We start from the raw sequence: 21,407 nt of genomic DNA on the forward strand, positions 1-21,407 counted from the left end.
ATGTATGTACATGTGCTTACATACTGATCAAACCCAAACATTGATTATAGAAATCCGTTTAGCAGATTCTGAGAAATTCACACTAGAAGTAATATGCAAATGAGCCACAAGTTCTTCAGGGGTGGGACTTTGCATTTGCAGCTCTCTTCCCTCTCTCCTTACCCTTCGCCCGCCGCCTGCCTTATATGTGTGACTGACAGGTCACTGAAACAAGAGTGACAAGAGTTAGACATAAGAGGAAGGTGGAGGGCAAGGACTGGAGCTGCTAGTGTAAAGTCCCACCCCTGAAGAGCCGGAAGCTAACAGTTGAGAAGTGGTTCTTGCCAAGGCAATCTCCTGAACACAGAGTCAATACAATATGTGACCCACATGGATATATTGTAGCAATTCAGCAACAAATGAGAACAATTTACTGATGGAGAGGTTATATTAATGAGATACAATATGTACCAACCTCTCAGCTATGCGCTAATACAGTGTTCCCCAGCTCCAGCCCACATGAGCCAGCAACAGATCAGGTCTTCAGGATTTCCTTAGTATTTCCCAGATGTTATTTCGATCACTGGTGCAATACTAAGGAATTCCTGAAAACATGATCTGTTGGTGGCTTTCGTGGACTGGTGTTGGGGAACACTGTACTAAAATATTAGACAGGTTTATTAGCCTTTGGATATAAATAAAAATGTTTATATTCACTGACAACAAAAGATCTTGAAAATGGCGAGGACCTGAAACACAATATTAGACAGTTTTATAAACATCCATTACACAATAATTAAGCTTCAGTTGAAGAAACACCTATAATTCACATTAGTTGAGTAACTACATACAGTACATTACATACTTATTTGTACAGATCCCGGGTTACAGCCTAGAGCTGCATTCACAATACTGCAAACTTAAAGAGATTTTTCCACAAACAAAAGTTAATTTTAATCAATAGGTCTTGGAACAACAATCATTTCCACAATTGGATATGATTAAAAATAATGTTCCTGTGCTGAGATAATCTTATAAATGTGCCCCTGCTGTGTACTGTGTAATGGCGGTGTGTGACCGTGCAGGAACATGGTCTGATCATACCACAGCTCTTGGGCAGGGGAGGAAGCAAAAGAGGATACAGACATTACAGCACAGGATTGGAAATTATTCTTTCTTTGAAGTAAAACATAGTTAAAAACAGGCAGGGAAATACTAAAAAAAAAAAAAAAAAAAAAAAAAAAAAAAAAGAATCAGCTGTGATCCCATGCTGTAATGTCTGTACATTTTTTTTGCTTCCTCCCCTGCCCAGGAGCTGTGGTGTGATCAGACCATGTTCCTACATGGTCAGACACAGCCATTACACAGTACACAGCAGGGGCACATTTATAAGATTATCTCGGCACAGGAACATTTTTTTTTTAAAAAAACATCCAATTGTGGAAATTATTATTATTCTAAGATCTATTGATTAAAATGAACTTTTTTCATGGCAAAACCACTTTAAGAGCTGAAATCTGCAAGAATTACTTGCTCGGTCACTGGCTGCAAAGAGCATATTGATATGCATATGATAGAAAATGGATTTTCTATATACATTGTGAAGCACTGTATGCTTTTTTCTAGGATTTTATTTCTTTTTTGTGCCTAGCTCTAGTCACTATCAGGGTAGTTGGGTCTGAGTTTTCGTCTATTGAAAGGTTGGCTGGATCGGTGCAGGGATGCTCGGCAGTTTTGTTACCCCGTGTACTCCCACCAAACCTGGCGAGGGTCATCATGCAATATGTGCTGTATTGGTCAGCTTAAGTAATATTATAGGTTGTGCCAGCTCTCTCATTTTAGTCTTTAGGCCTCAGTCACACATCAGGGTTTTTTTTATACTTTTATGCCAAAAAGCACTCATTTTCATCAGTTTTGCATTACGTTTTTACCATTTTCCCTGTGCGAAAAAAACCACAAAACTTACGGAGGATCCCCAAGCTTCTTCTAACATTAGTCAGTAAATAATGGAGCTCAGACAATGGCATCCGTGTACTGCCCGTTATTTCTCACACCCATTTTAAAGAGTGCATTTCATACAAAAACTGGATGAAATTCAGACAGGTCTTCATTTTATGGTGGGTTTTTTCGCTTAGCGATATGTGAAAATGGCTACAGACTATAATGGGTACTTGTTCTATATGCAAAACAAAACAGAATGAGTACATGAAAATTGTATACATGAATGGGGCCTTATACGAAGCAGTCAATCTGATTACAGAAAAAAATGGCTGCATTGTCCTATAGCACGAAGATATCGACTTCTTAACAGAATCCAGTAGAATTGTGAATGCAGCTCTGGAAGTGACTAAACTTAATGTGCATTTTCTTTACATGTAAATGTTAAAATGGGATCTATATATATTTATATAAAAACTAAGAAAATCTATTACAAAACAGGAGGCTGTAAATAGTACCCTCGTCTATCTCTACTCTAAGGGAGGCAAATCAAGGTTTCTAACAATGTGACCAATGAGACTAACTCAAAGACTTTGAGGAGAAATGTTCATACACATAAGTAGAAATCTTGCTATGGGCCAACCATTATATATCAAAATAAAGGTTGACTTACCAGCTGCAGACTTTGGTTGAAGATTTTGTTCCGTCAACGCTTACATCAATTTTTAGCTAATAAATGGCAAAAGTTGTGAAAATTCACAGCACAAATTAACAAACTGTATATTTTAACTCTGACGCATCGGACAATTTCTGCTGCGGGTTTTCTCAAGATTTCTCCACCTGGAAAATCCTCTGCCTATCCGTCCCATGTGTACATATCCTAAGGGTTTTATACAATAAAGAACTGATGGTGAAAAGTGAAACATGTGGCTGGCTGTAGCATTTTAACAAAGGAGGATCGGCGTAATGCTCGTCCGGGTTGCCTAGAGTGAACATTTAAAAAGCGCCTTTCTATGTACAAAAGTTCCACTTCTATGACAAAGGTATGGAAGAGCACAGGGGAAGAATTTGAGTGAAGGGCATTTTGCATAAATCCTCTGGGGATCCATTTTGTAGGTATCGGGATCGATTTAGAATAAGTTTACACAGCGAAAAAAATCAGCTCCATAAGTTTGACCCAAATCCACAATAAATACGCATGTGTGATGTAGATTTTTCATCTTCATTGCAGATTTATCTCGTTATAGTAAAAGGCGTAAAATCTGTGGTGAAAATCCGCAACAGAAATTGACACGCTTTGAATAAAAATATCTGTATCACATGTCATTTTCCGTTACCAAAAAGTCTGCCTGGTACTGTAATCTGCAGAGGATTTTACTTATGCAAACTCTGTCCTGTGTAGACTTAAAGAGGTTGTCCACTTTTTTTTAGGATAGGACATCAAGTTTTGATTGGCTGGTGTCTGACATGCGGCATCCCCGCCAATCAGCTGTTATCGGCGGCTGGAAGTACTCACTTACCGAGCTGCTCCACCTACTTCTAGGGGCCATGGCTGGGTACTGCACATCCGCCTCCAAATCAAATCAATAGGGGGCGGATGTGCAGTGCCCTGTGGCGGCTACTGCAAGTAGATGGAGCAACTCGGCAAGTGAGGCTGCTACTACTGATAACAGCTGATGGGGTGGCGGACAATGGCCGATCAGACATTGATGACCTATCCTAACCAAAGTAGTGGACAACCTCTTAAATTTCAACTCATAACAAAAGGCCCCTGTACACATTAGACTAATGGAGAGTGTAGATAATATCGACACACATTAAGCTGACTTTAATGTGTATGGGGGCGCCAGTAAACTGATCATCGGGGGATGTCGATTGGATATGTACGATTTTGGACTGCCAATCGCTTTGTTCTCCAGGAGATAAACTCAGAGAGGTTTGTTGGAAGATTTTTCATAGAGAATGTACGGGCGTTTGGCTAAACAAGCGATCCTGTATATGGGAGATGGCTGTCGGTCAAGCAATCGTCTGAAGCATCACTCGGCCGACAGCCATCTAATGTGTACAGCCAGATCATGAAGCTCAATCAATGCAACTTTTTTGGCCTTTGGAGTTTTAATTTTCTAAGTTGGCCTTGTGTGGCCGTCGTATTCTCCTCGAGGTTTTTCTTTACAAGAGTGGCATCTGATGACTTGAGGAGCTTGCTGGCATCAGTGACAGCCACATGTTTAACTGTTTGTTCTACTGTTTGTCTTGCATCACCTACAGAAAACTCCTGAATACTAAGGCTCCTTAAAGCTGAAGGCACTAAAGGGTTTTCTATCGGCCTCATAAATGTATCATCCCTCAAGTCTGCTTTCTTACAGCTGAATGTCGAGCTCCTTTCCGAGCTGTGTCGTCTCCTCTTCTGTTGCATAATACTTGTTCGGAGGGATTGTTTTTGTTTTAACAGCGCTGACTCACAGATCCAGGAAAGAGCCTCGGTCGGGTCTTGTGTCTGTAACCACTCTGCAGATTGGGGTTTGTGCTGGCTGCTAGTCCTGCGGGGCTGTCTGCTATTAACATCATTTTCCACTTCGGCATCAGGAAGCTCCAAGTTGTTGTGAGTGGTATTTACGCAATCTTGAGCGTGATCCACACTCCTACACTGCGCTTCAGATGGGGTATTAATCTTGCTTCCTTTGTCAGAATCCCCTAGCCCAAGGCGAGGGCACGCTTTACAGTCCCTACCGGATTCAGGGCTGGAATCTTTTGTCTTTTTCGCTCTGTAATTTAGAAAACAAGGCTTGTTCTTCTCACTGCTCATGTAATTCATTACGAGTTTAATAGGCTCACAAAACATCCGTCCTGTAGAGCAACAAAGCTGCCATACAGACATCACCATGACAAGAAACATTGTTTGTGGGGAGGGAATGCTATCATACTTCATCCTCAACGGGCACGGATATACATATATACATGTTTAGTCACTTGGCTATGGAGAGGTTCGCAGTGTGCCGGCTAAATTCGTTACAGATGTTAAGGTCAATATTGCTTACGAGGATCGAGTTTCGAGTTTCAGTGGAGGCTGAATAAAATATTATAGCATAAATAGGGCTTTCTTAGGAATTCATCCCAAGGCACTTAATGATATTACTCAACAGCCAGTGCCATAATTTACATTGCGTATAGGAATGAAGAAGAAGCCTCTAGAGGCCTAGCCCATCAATCTAGGTTATCGAGAGAGTACGTCACATGCCAAACTCTTACATATCCTGAAAGAGGAGCCATGCAAATGAGTGGCGTCAAGACGTGATGGTGGGGGGAAAGCATGACGTCATCTGAGAACAGCTGTCCCCGTCTAGTTCCCTTTATATGACACAATGCAGCTTAGCATCGATCCCGTGCAGATCTGCCTGGCAAGCGTTAACTATGGTAGGCCCAAATTCAGACATCACCGTCACCTCATGATATCGTCACCTCAGAGGAGAGCTTACATGTTCTTCAGGGCGGCTTGCTTCTTCAGTGCAGAGGAGATGATGTTGTTTATTTCACATTTTCTGTGATCAGCAAAATACTCGGACGTTCCGCTGGAAGACTCCATCTACAAAATTGAAAAAGACAATAAAAACGGTAATAAAATTAGACATCACTTTGGAAGCAGACCCAGGAAATTCTATATGACAAGATGAAAGTTCAGCTCGCTGCGTCCAAGACTCACAGATGTTGCTTGTTGCATTGTTCAAAACTGCAGAAGGATGGACGCTTTTCAAGCCAATCCTGGTAGGGGTGAGGTAATACGCAGGCCTGATGCAAAACTGTCATGTATGCTAAGGGGGAGTTTTTAAATGACTATTGTGTTGTAGATTATATGACTGGAGGGGCACATGGGGTAACAATTTGCAGAAATAAAAATGTACTGCACTTTTTGTAGTATCTGCATAAATGCCTGAGTTTTTGTTGCAGATTTTGCAGTGTGCTAATTTCACAGATTTGACCGTATATACTACAAAGGGTTAAATCTGCGATTTAAAACCCTTTAAATTCGGCACCATAAATTGAAAATTTACACAGCACCTCTATTTCCATTTTTTTTTTTTTTTATGTGCAGCATTTGGATGAGATCTGTTAAAATCTCATCTGTTTCGCTGTGGAGTTTCCCCCAACATATTTACTCCACGTGAACATACCCCAAAAAGCCCCATGAGCAAATAACGCTCCGATAACAGAAGAAACTTCTAATAGCTGATTTCTTTTTTCTTTTTTTTTTAACTGATAGAAATCCAGCTTCTAAAAATTCCAGACTGTATTTGAAAAAGCTTTGAGAAAGAAGGTCGGAAGGGTGTTTGAAATGCGTTGCTCTATGCATAGATCACCACAACACTTGTTTCCATGGGCTTTTTTTTTATTTTTTCAAATAAAGTCTGAAATAAAGAAGCTGGATTTCTATTGTTTTTTCTGCATATAGCCGCACATATCCCTGTTTCTTCACCCCACGGGTTATTTCTACTTACCGTATATCACTGGCCCATTTCTTAGTCCTTCATTTGCGTTACATGATGTGTTCTTTTCAACAGTAATGGTTTAGCAAAAATTATCCAGTTTGGTAATTTGTAAAATCTTGTTAAAAGTGGTATTAAACTTTCATGGAATGACTATTACAATTTGGGAAAACATTAATTCTGCACCAGCGTGCCGTAGGGCCTCCACCTACAGTACCATAGGCCTTTATTAGTAGTGGTCTTCTCATTTGGATCAAAGGGACTTTTGGTCCCCCCAATAGACTCCAGTGTCGATTGCAACCCCCCACACCCACTATACTTATGCCCCTGTTCTGTACTACCTCTTTTCAGTCCAATTATAGTTTCTAAACGCTGACAACAGTGTCCTATACACAGAAAGTAAAATCAAATTTGTGGCTCACTCTCTGTATGCATCAGGACCTGCCTAGTTTAAAGGGGGTTGTTGTGGATTAGACGAAAGACTGCAGTCACTCCATATGCCGACAGACTTGTGAATCCTCACACCAAACACAGCGCGTGCTGTCAGGATTCTCCTGTGCCAGCGGTGAGACCACGTGGTCACGTGACCAGACGTATGCGATAGGTTTACGTCCGTATGCATATTGCGGTCACATGAGCACCCGCTCCTGGCGCCGGTACCAGAGAATCCTGACAGTGCACGCAGTCAGGATTTAGAAGTCTGCAGTCACATAGAGTCCATGCAGATTTTTGTGCTAGACCTGGACAACCACATTGAGGTTCCCTACACAATCGACAGTAGTCAGCCAAACAATAATTTGGCTGATCGTTCGGCCGCCAACTCTCCCATACACAGAAGCGCTAGCTCTGCTGATTGCTCATATGTTCTCCATGAGAAAGCTCCTGCCAGACTCCTCTTACCTGGCCGAGTACAAAAGGATTGAAATCAGACACACTGGTTCCTCATCAACCCCGATATCATGTCTTGGAATAAATTCCACTGAGCCGGTTAATATTGGCAGGTTTAACAGACGCCACAAAAGTGGTCATGTTAATAATGTTTTTTTAATCATTAAAATTCCTTGAGGAGCAAGCTTTTTTTTGTTGGATGATATCCGTTTATAAAATGGAGTGCCCATGTTCAATTAATACTTTTTGTATACTGTAATCACAAATGAAGGCCCAAATTATATAGATCGGGAATAGACCATTTTCATCAATCAGAGAGAATAGCTTTTGTTTGGTCTGAGAGTGCTCAACGAAGGGAAAGAGTTCACATACACACAATCCCTTTAAGAAACAGGAAGCTTTTCATGAACCCAAAGAGTGGAGAAGTGTAAACAAAGGTGATCTTTTTTTCTTCTCCTGTCTGTTATGTTGATTTTTATTTATTCTTTGATTAAAAAAGGTGTGACCGTCGTACATCCGCGCGTTAAGCATTTTACACTCTTGAGTTTCCATTCAGCTTTGGCGACTGCGGAGTTAAACTATAAGGCTCACATTTGGATGAGCACGGTTTGTGGTTGTTGGCTATACTTCCTCCATGGACCGCAGGAGATTTCATTTTGTCCACGCTAAAGAAGGGCATTACTGGAGAGTGTTTGTTTAGTGTGAGCCGAAAAAATACTACGAACGAAGCGTCTAATTTCACCCGGAGACAGACAGCCACTGGCTACATCGCAGATTTCAGTGTTGCAATAGTTTTATTAGCTTGCTCCACTTACTTGTTTACTTCAAAGAAACACGAAAAAAGCTTCATGGTCTCTGGGGCGTGTGTTACACAGGGCCACAAGCTTGTACTTCTGGTTAGTTGCTTCATGTAACACTTGGGCTACACAACATACATGGATTGTCCGTGGAGGACACAACACAGACACTACCGTTTGTCTTTGCTGTATGTTCAGAATTAAAGCTTTAACCCCTTAACGACCGCCACTACGCCTTAACCCCTTTACCCCCAAGGGTGGTTTGCACGTTAATGACCGGCCAATTTTTACAATTCTGACCACTGTCCCTTTAAGGTTATAACTCTGGAACCCTTCAACGGATCCTGATGATTCTGAGATTGTTTCTCATGACATATTGTACTTCATGATAGTGGTAAAATTTCTTTGATATTACCTGCATTTATTTGTGAAAAAAATGGAAATTTGGTGAAAATTTTGCAATTTTCCAACTTTGAATTTTTATGCCCTTAAATCACAGAGATATGTCACACACAATACTTAATAAGTAACATTTCCCACATGTCTACTTTACATCAGCACAATTTTGGAACCAAAATTTTTTTTGTCAGGGAGTTATAAGGGTTAAAAGTTGGCCAGCAATTTCTCATTTTTACAACACCTTTTTTTTTAGGGACCACATCTCATTTGAAGTCATTTTGAGGGGTCTATATGATAGAAAATACCCAAGTGTGACACCATTCTAAAAACTGCACCCCTCAAGGTGCTCAAAACCACATTCAAGAAGTTTATTAACCCTTCAGCTGTTTCACAGGAATTTTTGGAATGTGTAAAAAAATATTTCACAAAAATTATATTTTAGTATTTTCCCAAGGGTAACAGGAGAAATTGGACCCCAAAAGTTGTTTTCCAATTTGTCCTGAGTACGACGATACCCCATATGTGGGTGGGAACCACTGTTTGGGCGCATGACAGAGCTCGGAAGGGAAGGAGCGCCATTTGGAATGCAGACTTAGATGGATTGGTCTGCAGGCGTCATGTTGCATTTGCAGAGCCCCTGATGTACGTAAACAGTAGAAACCCCCCATAAGTGACCCCATATTGGAAACTAGAACCTCCAGGGAACTTATCTAGATGTGTTGTGAGAACTTTGAAGCCCCAAATGTTTCACTACAGATAATAACGCAGAGCCGTGAAAATAAAAAATCCTTTTTTTTTTCCACAAAAATTATATTTTAGCCCCCAGTTTTGTATTTTCCCAAGAGTAACAGGAGAAATTGGACCCCAAAAGTTGTTGTCCAATGTTTCCTGAGTACACGGATACCCCATATGTTGGGGTAAACCCGTTTGGGCGCACGGGAGAGCTCGGAAGGGAAGGAGCACTGTTTTACTTTTTCAATGCAGAATTGGCTGGAATTGAGATCGGACGCCATGTCGCGTTTGGAGAGCCCTGATGTGCCTAAACAGTGGAAACCCCCTAATTCTAACTGAAACCCTAACCAAACACACCCTTAACCCTAATCCCAACCATAACCCTAAACACACCTCTAACCCTGACACACCCCTAACCCTAAACCAACCCTAATCCCAACCGTAAATGTAATCCAAACCCTAACCCTAACTTTAGCCCCAACCCTAACTGTAGCCCAAACCCTAGCCCTAATGGGAAAATGGAAATAAATAAATTTTAAAAATGTTATTATTTTTCCCTAACTAAGGGGGTGATGAAGGGGGGTTTGATTTACTTTTATAGCGGGTTTTTTAGCGGATTTTTATGATTGGCAGCCTTCACACACTAAAAGACGTTGTTTATTGCAAAAAATAGTTTTTGCGTTACCACATTTTGAGAGCTATAATTTTTCCATATTTTGGTCCATAGAGTCATGTGAGGTCTTGTTTTTTGCGGGACAAGTTGACGTTTTTATTGGAACCATTTTCGGACATTTTTTGATCGCTTTTTAATCCGATTTTTGTGAGGCAGAACGACCAAAAACCAGCTAGTCATGAATTTCTTTTGGGGGGTTTGCCGTGTTTGGTAAAATTGATAAAGCAGTTTTATTCTTCGGGTCAGTACGATTACAGCGATACCTCATTTATATAAATTTTTTATGCTTTGTCGCTTTTATACGATAAAAACTATTTTATATAAAAAATAATTATTTTTGCATCGCTTTATTCTGAGGACTACAACTTTTTTAATTTTTCGCTGATGACGCTGTATGGCAGCTCGTTTTTTGCAGGACAAGATATCATTTTCAGCGGTACCATGGTTATTTATATTCGTCTTTTTGATCGCGTGTTATTCCACTTTTTGTTTGGCGGTATGATTATAAAGCGTTTTTTGCCTCTTTTTTTTACGGTGTTCACTGAAGGGGTTAACTTGTGGGACAGTTTTATAGGTCGGGTCGTTACGGACGCGGCGATACTAAATATGTGTACGTTTATTGTTTATTTTATTATTTAGATAAAGAAATGTATTTATTGGAACAATATTTTTTTTTTCTTTATTTAGGAATTTAATTTTTTTTTTTTTACACATGTAAATATTTTTTTATTTTTTACATTGCCCCAGGAGGGTACATCACACTATAGTGTCAGATTGCTGACAATTTGCACAGCACTGTGTCAGATCAGCGATCTGACAGGCAGTGCTCCTGGCTTACCAGTGCTTGCTCTGAGCAGGCGCTTGTAAGCCACGTCCCTGCAGGACCCGGAAGCAGCCCCGCGGCCATTTTGGATACGGGGCCTGCAGGGAGGAGGTAGGAGACCCTTGGAGCAACGCGATCACATCGCGTTGCTTTGAGGGTCTCAGGGAAGCATGCAGGGAGCCCCTGTGCCTCTGGAACGCTGCGATCATCTTTGATTGTAGTGTGCCGGGGGTTAATGTGTCAGGAGTGGTCCGTGACCACTCCTGGCACATAGTGCCGGATGTCAGCTGCGGTAGTCAGCTGACACACGGCCGCAATCGGCCGCGCTCCCCCGTGAGCGCGGCTGATCACGCTGGATGTACTATTCCGTCCATGGGAAGTAGGGCCCACCCCACATGGACGGAATAGTACGTCCAATAGTAGAAAGGGGTTAATCCTCAGCGCTGCATTTTAACAACCCTGAGAAATAAGTCAATAGCGCCCCCAAACGTAGAGGGTATTTGAGAACCTAGAGAACATGATCAGGGCCAGTTTTTCTTGTCCTCTGTCACGTGATCACCATTATTCACCGAATAACAGCAATCACGTTAAAAAAAAGTAAAGTCCGATTTAAAAATCATTTCTCTCTCCTCTGACATGATCTAACATGTAACAGGAGAGAGAAATTATGTCCCCAGGGCTTGGTACTGGCTACACTATCTCCTGGCTCTCCTCCTCATTTTAAAGTAAAATGGTGGGCGTATGCGCATTGCACCTGCCGAGATCTGCTGGCCGGCTCCCGGCAACAGCGGGGAGTTTTTCTAATGGTCCCTGACTTTTGATCACTGTGACCACAGTGATCAAATGCCAAATATTTGTAATCCCCCCCCCCCCCCAGGCAGATTAAAAAACATTTTCTTTTAGAATTTTTCTTTCTTTGCCTTTATTTAGGATTAGGGTTGGGCTTGTGTTAGGGATGGGTTTAGGGTTGGGCTTAAGGTTAGGGGTGAGCATAAGTTTGTGCATTAGGGTTAGGGTTCATGCCAAAGTAAAAAATATAAAAAAATGAAACAAAAGATTACTATTGTTACATTGGATCAAATAGTCTTAGATTAGGTTAGGCTTACTAGTGTTCGATTAGGTTTGTTTTTTTTTGTTAGGCATTCGTACAAATAAAAACAATGGCCCACATAACGTTTACCGCAGAGCAAGCATTCATCCTGCTTTGCTCCGGCAGTGAAACTGAATCTGCTTATGAAGCAGACAGTGACGACTCCTCTTCCTCCATGGGGTCCCACACCCTGATGGAAGTATGGCAGGTCCATGTTCCGCAGTCCCCCCCCCTCCATTGTGGTGTTCCGACAATGCATTTTCCCCTCAAATTCCGAGCTTCTTTGAGCACCTCTGTAATAAAATTAGATGTCACCAATTTTAGCCCATTTGAATTTTTACACATTTTTGTTATCCCACAAGTCCTAGAATGAATTGCCCACCAAACTACTTTATATGCCCTACAATGTATTTCCCTAAACCCCATATCTTTTCATTCCCGTTCATGGATCCCCACAAATGTCCCTGAAAGAAAATTTTGGGCCTTACCCTCAACATGGGTTTAGTAAAACAAATCCACTCTATGTTTTTATTGGGCAACAGAATTTGTCCACAGCACCCCTTTTATTTGCAGCTGTCATGTCCTGAGCCCACTATGAATCCCTAATGAGATTACTTCATTTTAGTGATAATTCCCAAGCCCTCCCCCCCAAAAAAATGACCCCAACTATGATCGCCTTAACAAATTGAGACCCCTAATTTTTCTCCTAAAAGATTAATTTCTAAATTCCTATTCCCCAGAGCAAAGTGTTGTAGTCGACGAGTCCCTCATGATTTTCAAGGGCCGTCTCTCATTCCACCAATTTATTCCTTCCAAGCGCGCCAAATACAGGTGTAATAGTATTCAAAATGTGCATGAGCACAACAGGGTACACGTGCAACTTTCAAAGTTATGAAGGTAGGGACCGCCAAATTAACCCACCAAACTGCCTCCAGACAATTGGCATCCTGAGTAACATTGTCTAGAATCTGATGATGCCATTTCTTCACCAATGGTACGACTTATACACAGACAATTACTGCAAACACTAGCGCAATAAAATTTGAGGTGTGTTCCTCAGAACGTACAAAAAAGATGAATGAAAGTGACAGTGGAAAAAAAAGGCAAATTGTGATTGTTCAAACTTGTGTTGCATCAACTGCATAAAAAATGGTGGAACAAAACTACTCGCTGCCTTCCTAGATAAATACTTTAGAAGGTAAAATTGACAAATAAGACATTTATGGGGTTTTATGTTGCTCCTGAACCACACGGGCTCTCCAAATATGACAATCTATTCCAAATAGAGCCAAATTTAAAATTGTGCCCCTTCTGTTTAGAGCTCTGCCCTTTGTCCAAACAGAACTTTTTGAAAGTGGGTAACAAATTGTGGGGTCCAATTTTGGTGGTATCCCTTGCAAAAGTGAGAAATTTGGGGCTAAAGAAAGATTTTTGTGAAAAAAAAAAGAACGTTTTCAAAGTAACGACTTAATGTTATCCAATTCTGTATAGTACCTGTGGTTTCAAAATGCTCACTGTACCTCTGGATAAAATCCTTGAGGGATGCAGTTTCCAAAATGGGGTCAGTTTTGGGGGGCTACTGCTGTTAAGGCACCTTAAGGACTTTGCAATTGTGACATGATGCCAGTCATCGCTTTCAGCCAAATTTGTGTTCCAAAAGTCAAATATTGCTCCTTCCGCTCCAAGCCCTGCCGTTTGTCCAAAGAGAACTTTTTCACTACATGTGGGGCATTGCCACGCTCATATAAAAGTGGGTAACAAACTGTGGGGTCCCCTTTTTGGTGTTAACTCTTGCAAAAGTGAGAAATTTTGGGCTAAAACAAGATTTTAGATGTAACATTTACATTTATTTTTTTTTTCATTCCACTTTGCATTAATTCCTGTGTAGCACCTGAAGGGTTAAAACATTTCCTGACAACAGTTTTGAAGTATTTGAAGGGTGCATTTTTTATTTAAATGGTATCACTTTTGGGGAGTTCTCAATATATAGGTCCCTTAAAGTCCACTGAAATCTGAATAGGTCCCTAAAAAAAAAATCGGTTTTGTAAATTTGCTGAAAAAATGAGAAATTGCTGCTAAAGGTTTAACCCCTTTAACATCCTACCCCAAAAAATTAATGTTCCAAAAATTGTGCTAATGTAAAGTAGACATATGGGAAATGTTATTAACTATTTTGTGTGGTATATCTATCTAATTTATGGGCATAAAAATGTAAAAGTTTGAAAATTGAAACATTCTCTAATTTTTTTTTTTTTTGTCAAATTTTCGATATTTTCATAAATCAACGCTAATCATATCGACCAAAATTTGTCACTAACAGGAATTACAATATGTCACAAAAAATGACCGAGATCCGTTCAAGCGTTCCAGAGTTATTACCACACAAAGTGACAGTGGTCAGATTTAAAAAATTTGGCCTGGTCATTAAGGTCAAAATTGGCTCGGTCACTAAGGGGTTAAGACCATGAGTCTTGGCTCAATATGAAATTTACAGTTGTTGTACAGGAAGTAACATATTGATGACCAACCTAAAGGTCATCAATATCCGATCATTAATATTGAATCAGTGGGGTCCTATGTGTGACACCCCCACAGATCTGCTGGCAGAGGGCGAATGTACATTGTATGAGGCTGAACAGATCCATAGTGTTTAGTAGCAGATCCCAGGTACTGCACTGCAGTTTCCATTCACTTGACAGTGACAGCAGCAATACACAGTGTACAGAGCCACGCCGCTCCAGCTCCATAGACTGTTTAAATAAGGCCGCTGGAGGAGCAAATAGCAGCTGATGGTGGGGGTGCTGGGTGCTGGACCCCAAAGACCCGATATTAATGACCTATCCATACAATAGGTCATCAATATGTTACTCTTAGACCATAGTATTAAAGGGAATCCGTCAGCAGCATTTCACACCCCAAACTATTTATATCCACATGTAGCTCTTTCAACAAGTACCTTTCCTTAGCCAGTCCTATCCTTATCTAGATCTGAAACCTCTGCCACTCCAACTCTATTCCTCACCCATCTTCTCCTGCTTGAATGAAAGCCTCTATGCTGTGTGACTTCAGGCAAAGTAGCTGTCAGTCAAATAGAAGGAGGCGGTGCTGGGCAGGGAATAGAGCTGGAGTGACAGAGGCTTCAGATCTACCATAGTCCTTCAGCCTCATTTACATATCAATTCAAATGCTGATTTCTCAGTAATGGAGGAACAGACTGACCATGTAAAGGTATTGTTGCACTTGTGGTTGAAATGTGCATATGAATAGTTTAGGAGGGTGGGGGATGAAATCCTGCTGACAGATTCCCTTTAATACACACTAAAGTATGTTCTCTCATGCAAAAGACTTGGGCAGATTATGCTAATGACAGTTGGCTTAAACTCTGTCTAAGTTTGAGTAGAGTGTCATTTGAGTGAGATCCGTTTCTGTCAGATGAGATAATCGCAGCACGGGTGTAGAGAACATGGAGAACATAATTTCTCCATCTTCTTCATTGTCTCTGTTAGCGTACATTGGACTGCACTCGGATAACATCTGAGTGCAGTCGGATGTTTCACACACACACACACCCAGACTTGTATGGATGAGTGTGATCCGACTATCGGAACCACTCACAGAATGCTGCGATTGTCATGCTGAATCAGCATGAGTAAATAATCGCAGATCAGCACTGCCCCATAGTATAACATTCGGCCAAGTGCTCTCCGATAACACATCAGATTGCACTCGGCTGTGTGATTGAGCCCTAACGGTGATATTACACTTCTCCTTTATGTAGGCTGTGCTCTAGCCAGCCAGCCTAAAGATAGCAGACATGAGATAACTGGTGACCACATATCAAATGTTAATGGTACTTGCACAGGTAGATGGTTTGCGGCAGATTTTCTACAGTGTATCTGGAGCAAAATCTTCCACAAATTTAATGCAAAATTTGTCAACAATCTGCCACTAATCTCTTATCCAATTAGCTAATTCAACACTACTGTGTATTTTCTGCAAGCAAAACCACTAAAAATACGCAGAGTACTTTTTTTTGTTAAAGATGACCATACACATTAGACAGAAGATCGGGTAATAGTTGAAAAGCCATTGAACAATGATCATTTGATGAACCATCATTGCACCAAAGCAGCCAAACACATTAGTGACCATTCACCATCTCAGTTGTTCCAATTGGCCGATGCGTGTACAGTGACTCCATGTGACAGGTAATAGATCTTTCCCAGGAACACCAGAGGACATTCCTTAATGGAAAGGTGGATGTTGAACTATCATTTATGATAATCAGATGGTAACGGTCTGTCAAATCATCTTTTACTGAAAAATTTCACCTGCCCAACAATTATGTTGGTTGAAATAGTCTGTTTCAATCAACTTTACACTAATTTACATGGTCACTGCTAAGGTGCTCATATAACTTTGTTACACCTTGCTGTAGACCAGGGGTGGGGAACCTCAAGCCCCAGTGCCATTTACGGCCCTTGATGACCTTTTATCAGGCCCTCGAGCAGATTCTCAGGGACCGCATTCTTGGGCAGGGAGCTGTATTTTGATTACAACCAGCGCATTAATTTCTTCTTGCTCTGTTAGCACACACACAGTGTTCACTACTGAACACTGAAGGGCATGCAATGAAAGATTACGTCCTGACGCCAGTGCCAGAGTCAGGATGTACTTTGTGGGTGGAGTTTGTACGGCGCCCGAAGGACGGTATAAATATCCAAATGGTCCTTGGCAGAAGAAAAAAAAAAGATTCCCTACCCCTCCTCTAGACCCACTATGATCTGAATATGGAGACTGGAGTATGACCCTGCAAAACCACTTTGGAGGCAACCTACTTACCCCGAAAACATAGGATCGATCATCTAGCAAACCAACTTACCCAAAGGAGAGTTGGAAAGTCCTCATACACATAGGACAGTCGTCTGGTCGATGTCCAACATTTTCTCATATATATGACCACTTTTTGCTAAACTTTCTTTCATCTGGGGCAAAGATTCAGTTTATTGCTGTAGTGTAAGGCTACGTTCACATTTGCGTTGTGCGTCGGCGCCGCAACGCACAACGCAAACAAAAACGCAGCAAAACGCATGCACAGCGCTGCGTTTTGCGCCGCATGCGTCCTTTTTTTCATTGATTTTGGACGCAGCAAAAAATGCAACTTGCTGCGTCCTCTGCGCCCGGACGCAGGCGCCGCAGGGACGCATGCGGCGCAAAACGCAAGTGCGACGCATGTCCATGCGCCCCCATGTTAAATATAGGGGCGCATGACGCATGCGGCGACGCATGCGGCGACGCTGCGGCGCCAACCGCAAATGTGAACGTAGCCTAATATCTAAATACCCAATGAAGGCAGAGTCTCTCGTTGGCAGCCCTTTTAGCACCTAGTCCGTGCCCTGTTCTCCCTCTTAGTTTCATATTCTTCATTATTTCCCAACAAACATGCACCTAGAGCAAATCTGGACAAGATCATATCACTTCTTTCAAAGGAGGATGGTAGATTATCTCTTGAATCCTGTGTGAATCTCAGCAGATTTCTCACAATGAACTGCTTCTCTAGCGACAAAAAGCCAACAAAATTCTGAATGTAACCTCCTAAGGACCATGGTAAATTTTGACCACACGAGCCACAATTAGTTTTGTTGATGCAGCAATAACAAATTTTTATTTAAACTTCTTGTAATTGGGGATTGCAGAAAAATGTGGATGGTTGAATCCTTCAAACAAACAAACTGACAAATGATTGCTCAGCCCCATTCTGGCCAATCACAGTCTTATGTGTATGGCCAAGTTAAAGGGTTTTCCGCTACACAGATTATTAAAGCATTGCAAAGTCTATGATAAATAAAGAAACTTCATAATTTACTTGCTGTTAAATTTCTGCTTGGTTCCTGCACTGTCACATGTGGTGATGTGACATCTGACTCTCTCTTTTCTACTACAGTCTATTCTAAGCACAGGGCAGAGATTTCCCTTCTGTGCTTTGAATGGCAGTGAGTGCTTAACAGTGATGTCATGGGGGCGTGGCTTGTGATCCAGAGCAAGATTACAGTGACTGGGGATGTGCACAGGGAGGAAGAGCACAGGCACAGGCTCAACACAGAGCAAGTAATCCTAATGTCAGCTAATGACAGTCGCCAGACGGGCTGCTGCTGGACGTTCCAGAATGATGGATTAAATTACATTAAATTACATGAATACATTGTATTACTCATTGCTCCCCTACGGTACACTGAGCCTGTGCGGTGCCAGTGTCATTACCGGTAACATTATTGTCTGTGGGAGAGTCTCAGGATAGCACATAATACATTAAATGGCAGGAATGTTAGAAGGAGGAAACAGTGTGCCCAGCGATTTATCCATCTTCAGACTTTACATGAGTCTCAAGATGGTGCTTTTTAGGCACAGAGGGTAGAAGTGTGTGAAAATGAGGCAGATAGAGTTCTGCCTCTTGGAAAATGCAGTCTAGAAGGGCACAAACGGATAACAATCTGCAAACAATAACCAACCACAAGGATGGCTGCAGGGGGCTCAAGGAGAGCCACGAGATGAAAACAGGCGACACGGTAGTTTAGGGACTCATTACAGGGCAGGCAATTCCTTTTTGTGACCCTTTACGGTATTGCCCTAACAGGCACTAACCTTAGCCAGGCCTTGGGGCAGTACCTAGACCCCACTATTAGGCTCTGTTCACATTTCTGTTTTGACATTCCATTGGTTCTGTTTTAGGTACAGACCATTGGAATAAGTGATCTGCTGCATCAGTCATGGAAGTGAAAGCTGACGGGCTCCATTGATTATTATGGCATCCATTTGGTGTCCCTCTTTTAGAATAGGGAAAAAAGTCATCCATTCTAAAAAGAGGAACCCAGACAGACCGCATAATAATCTATGGGGAGGCTTCTGCTTTCATTTTCATACCTGATGCAACAGATCACTTATTCCATTTCTCTATTCTTAAAATAAAAAAAAGGACAGTGACAATGTCTGAAAAGACAAGTTCTGCGCGATTATTGTGAATAATCGTAAGTAGGAATGCTCATTTCATGTCTAAACAACAAAACAAGCCCCCAATGAACGAGCAAAACACCTGATGATCGGGAGAAACGATCTATTGGTTTGCACAAAAGGTCATCATTCTCGGCAGCGATTCACCCTGTGTAAACAGGACCTACGCTGCCGAGAACACCGCAAGCCTTCGCGCACTGAACGATCCATTACTGATCGTAAAGTGCACATCTGACGCAAACTCGGCCCGTGTAATCCGGTTATTAAACGGCCACCAAGCAGGTTGCCAGCTGGCCTTCATTTCATGGAGCTCATGGTGGTATAAGAAAGGAAATCCCCTCTATTTCTTTACGGTCCTTATATATTTTGCTAAATTAAGTTTGTGGAGGCAACAAGCAAGTGATTTTATTGTAAAAAATGTAATATACACCCATTATATATACATATATTTTCATTAAATAGAAAAATGACGTTTGGGCAGAAAGAAAGTGATCTAGTAGTCAAATGGTTAAGTCCTGTGTACGCCGACCCCCAGACGCACTTGTGTAACCCAATAACCACTTCTGACACTTGTCTGACATGCCGCTCACCTCTTGTTCATTAGGACACAGCGGTAAATTCACCCAAAGCCTCGGCGAGACCTGCTGCAGCAGAGCCGCCTGCCAAGCTCCCACTGTTCCAGCATCTATGGTTACAGCATATTTACAAATAATTATAGGTGTCAATAGGTCTTTTCCTTTAATTAGTAAACTGTCCTGGAAACACTTTGCTTGTTATGTTGTCTTGAGGAAACAGATTATAAAAAAACGTATCATTGTTTTACAGGCTGCGTTACACATACTATAACCCGGTAATCCGATTATCGGCGCAATCATCTTATTATAACATCAGACGTTACATTAAAGTGTTAAACACGTGCAACAGTTACTCCAAATGGTCGAAGAAAAGAAATATGTGATAAAAAAAAGTGCAATATATTCACCAGTGTGATTCAATCCCATAAAGCCGAACTTTGCTCCTTTTTCCAAAATGGTCACTAATCTCCTAATTATTTGGGACAAAGACCGGCTACAGCCTCACAAATAAATATGGTTTACTCAGAAATTAAGTGCCGTATCTTTGTAAACTTTGTAAACTTTGTACAGGGGGTCTGGGGGGAGGCTGACAGGTTACAGGGGTTGGGTCCCTATTTGTTTCACCCCACCTGGCGCTGCTTGATTGACAGGTCTCTCCTTGTGGATATGGGGAGAGACCCAAGAAGACCGTGGAGGCCGCCCAAAAGGACTAGTCAGTTCAATCACCTTGTTCCAGGACCCCTGTTCAAAGTATGCTTTCTTTGAAACTCTGTGTTGTTTGAAGGGGACTCAAAGATATCTATGACTCTGACCCTTATCCAAGCAGGGAATAATGTGCAATCTGTCAAAAGGGAGATCTTGAGAGCTAGTAATGTCCTGTGATTACAGCAGCCTCAGCACAGTCTCTATAGAGTATGGGTGCATAGTTTGTGGCCTGCGATGCCATTGTTCGAGACCTACCGTATTTTTCGGACTATAAGACGCACCGGACTATAAGGCGCACCCAGGTTTTAGAGGTGGAAAATAGGGAAAAAAAATATTTGAAGCAAAAAAATGTGGTAAAATATTTAATAACATAAATAACATACTATTATATGTGGTGTTATTACATATAATAGTATGTTATTATGTTGGAAGCTGCAGGACCAGTGTGGTGTCTGTACAGTACTATATGAAGATGCTGGAGGGTGAGTATAAGAATGGGGGCACAGGGCTGATATTGAAAGCACCACTCCAGCACTGCAAAATCGCACTGGAGTGCTGCTTTAAAATCCCATGGGAGAACTATAACTCCCAGCATGTCCTGCAGATCCTATGACATGCTGGGAGTTATAGTTCACCACAGGAGTGGCAGAGTGCTTTATTGTGTATTGTAAAGACTAACCTCTTAATTGTGGCAGCCTGCCAGCCTGTGGTGAGGTAAAAGCATCCCATGACTGCACACAGAGCCCTCCCTCTTGTTGCCTCTCCACAGCACAGGTTTTGAGGAAGCCTGCAGATTCTAGTGGAGAGCCTGAAGGACCTGTGATGATGTCAAGAAGAGGGAGGGCTCTGAGCTGCCATGTGATGCTCCAGCCCGCCCAATCCTGACATCGCACAGGTCCTGTTTGTGCACAGCACTCGGCATCCAGGCATGGCAGGCAGGTATACAGCAATCTCCTCTCCGCTCTGGCCCCTGCTGCTGCTGCCTCCTCCCCAGGACACACAAATCTCCCTAGCTGCTGCAGCAATCAGCGCTGAGGGAGCCATGCGTGTCCCTGCTTAAGTGCAGTATTCATTTGCTGCTCCCGGCTCACCGCTCAGCTGATCGGTGGGCGGGGAGCCGCTAATGAATATTCACTGCACTTAATCATCGGGACCACATGGTTTTCCCAGCGCTGATTCTGGGCAGGGGAGACATCCTGAAGTGGGATAACAGTGCGATCCCACTCACTGCTGCCCCCCTCCCCACATGCTACATCCGTACCATAAGACGCACCCACACTTTCCTCCCAAATTTTGGGGAAAAAAGTGCGTCTTATGGT

General features: G+C 42.0%; 1 protein-coding gene across 3 annotated transcripts in view; it reads right to left on the reverse strand.

Moving 5' to 3' along the window:
• Positions 1–3,517: 3,517 nt before the first annotated feature.
• The window catches only part of SLX4IP (SLX4 interacting protein), a 175,427-nt gene continuing 157,537 nt past the window's right edge, over positions 3,518–21,407 (reverse strand). For all 3 annotated transcript variants that reach the window (XM_077282602.1, XM_077282604.1, XM_077282603.1), the window contains 2 exons: positions 5,394–5,500; positions 3,518–4,682 (listed from right to left, as the gene is read on the reverse strand). In XM_077282602.1, coding sequence (XP_077138717.1) covers positions 4,004–4,682; positions 5,394–5,500 — 786 coding nt within the window. In that variant the 3' untranslated portion in view covers positions 3,518–4,003. The remainder of the gene's footprint in view (positions 4,683–5,393; positions 5,501–21,407) is intronic.

The sequence above is a fragment of the Ranitomeya variabilis genome, chromosome 2, assembly GCF_051348905.1.
Source record: "Ranitomeya variabilis isolate aRanVar5 chromosome 2, aRanVar5.hap1, whole genome shotgun sequence".
NCBI lineage: Eukaryota > Metazoa > Chordata > Amphibia > Anura > Dendrobatidae > Ranitomeya > Ranitomeya variabilis.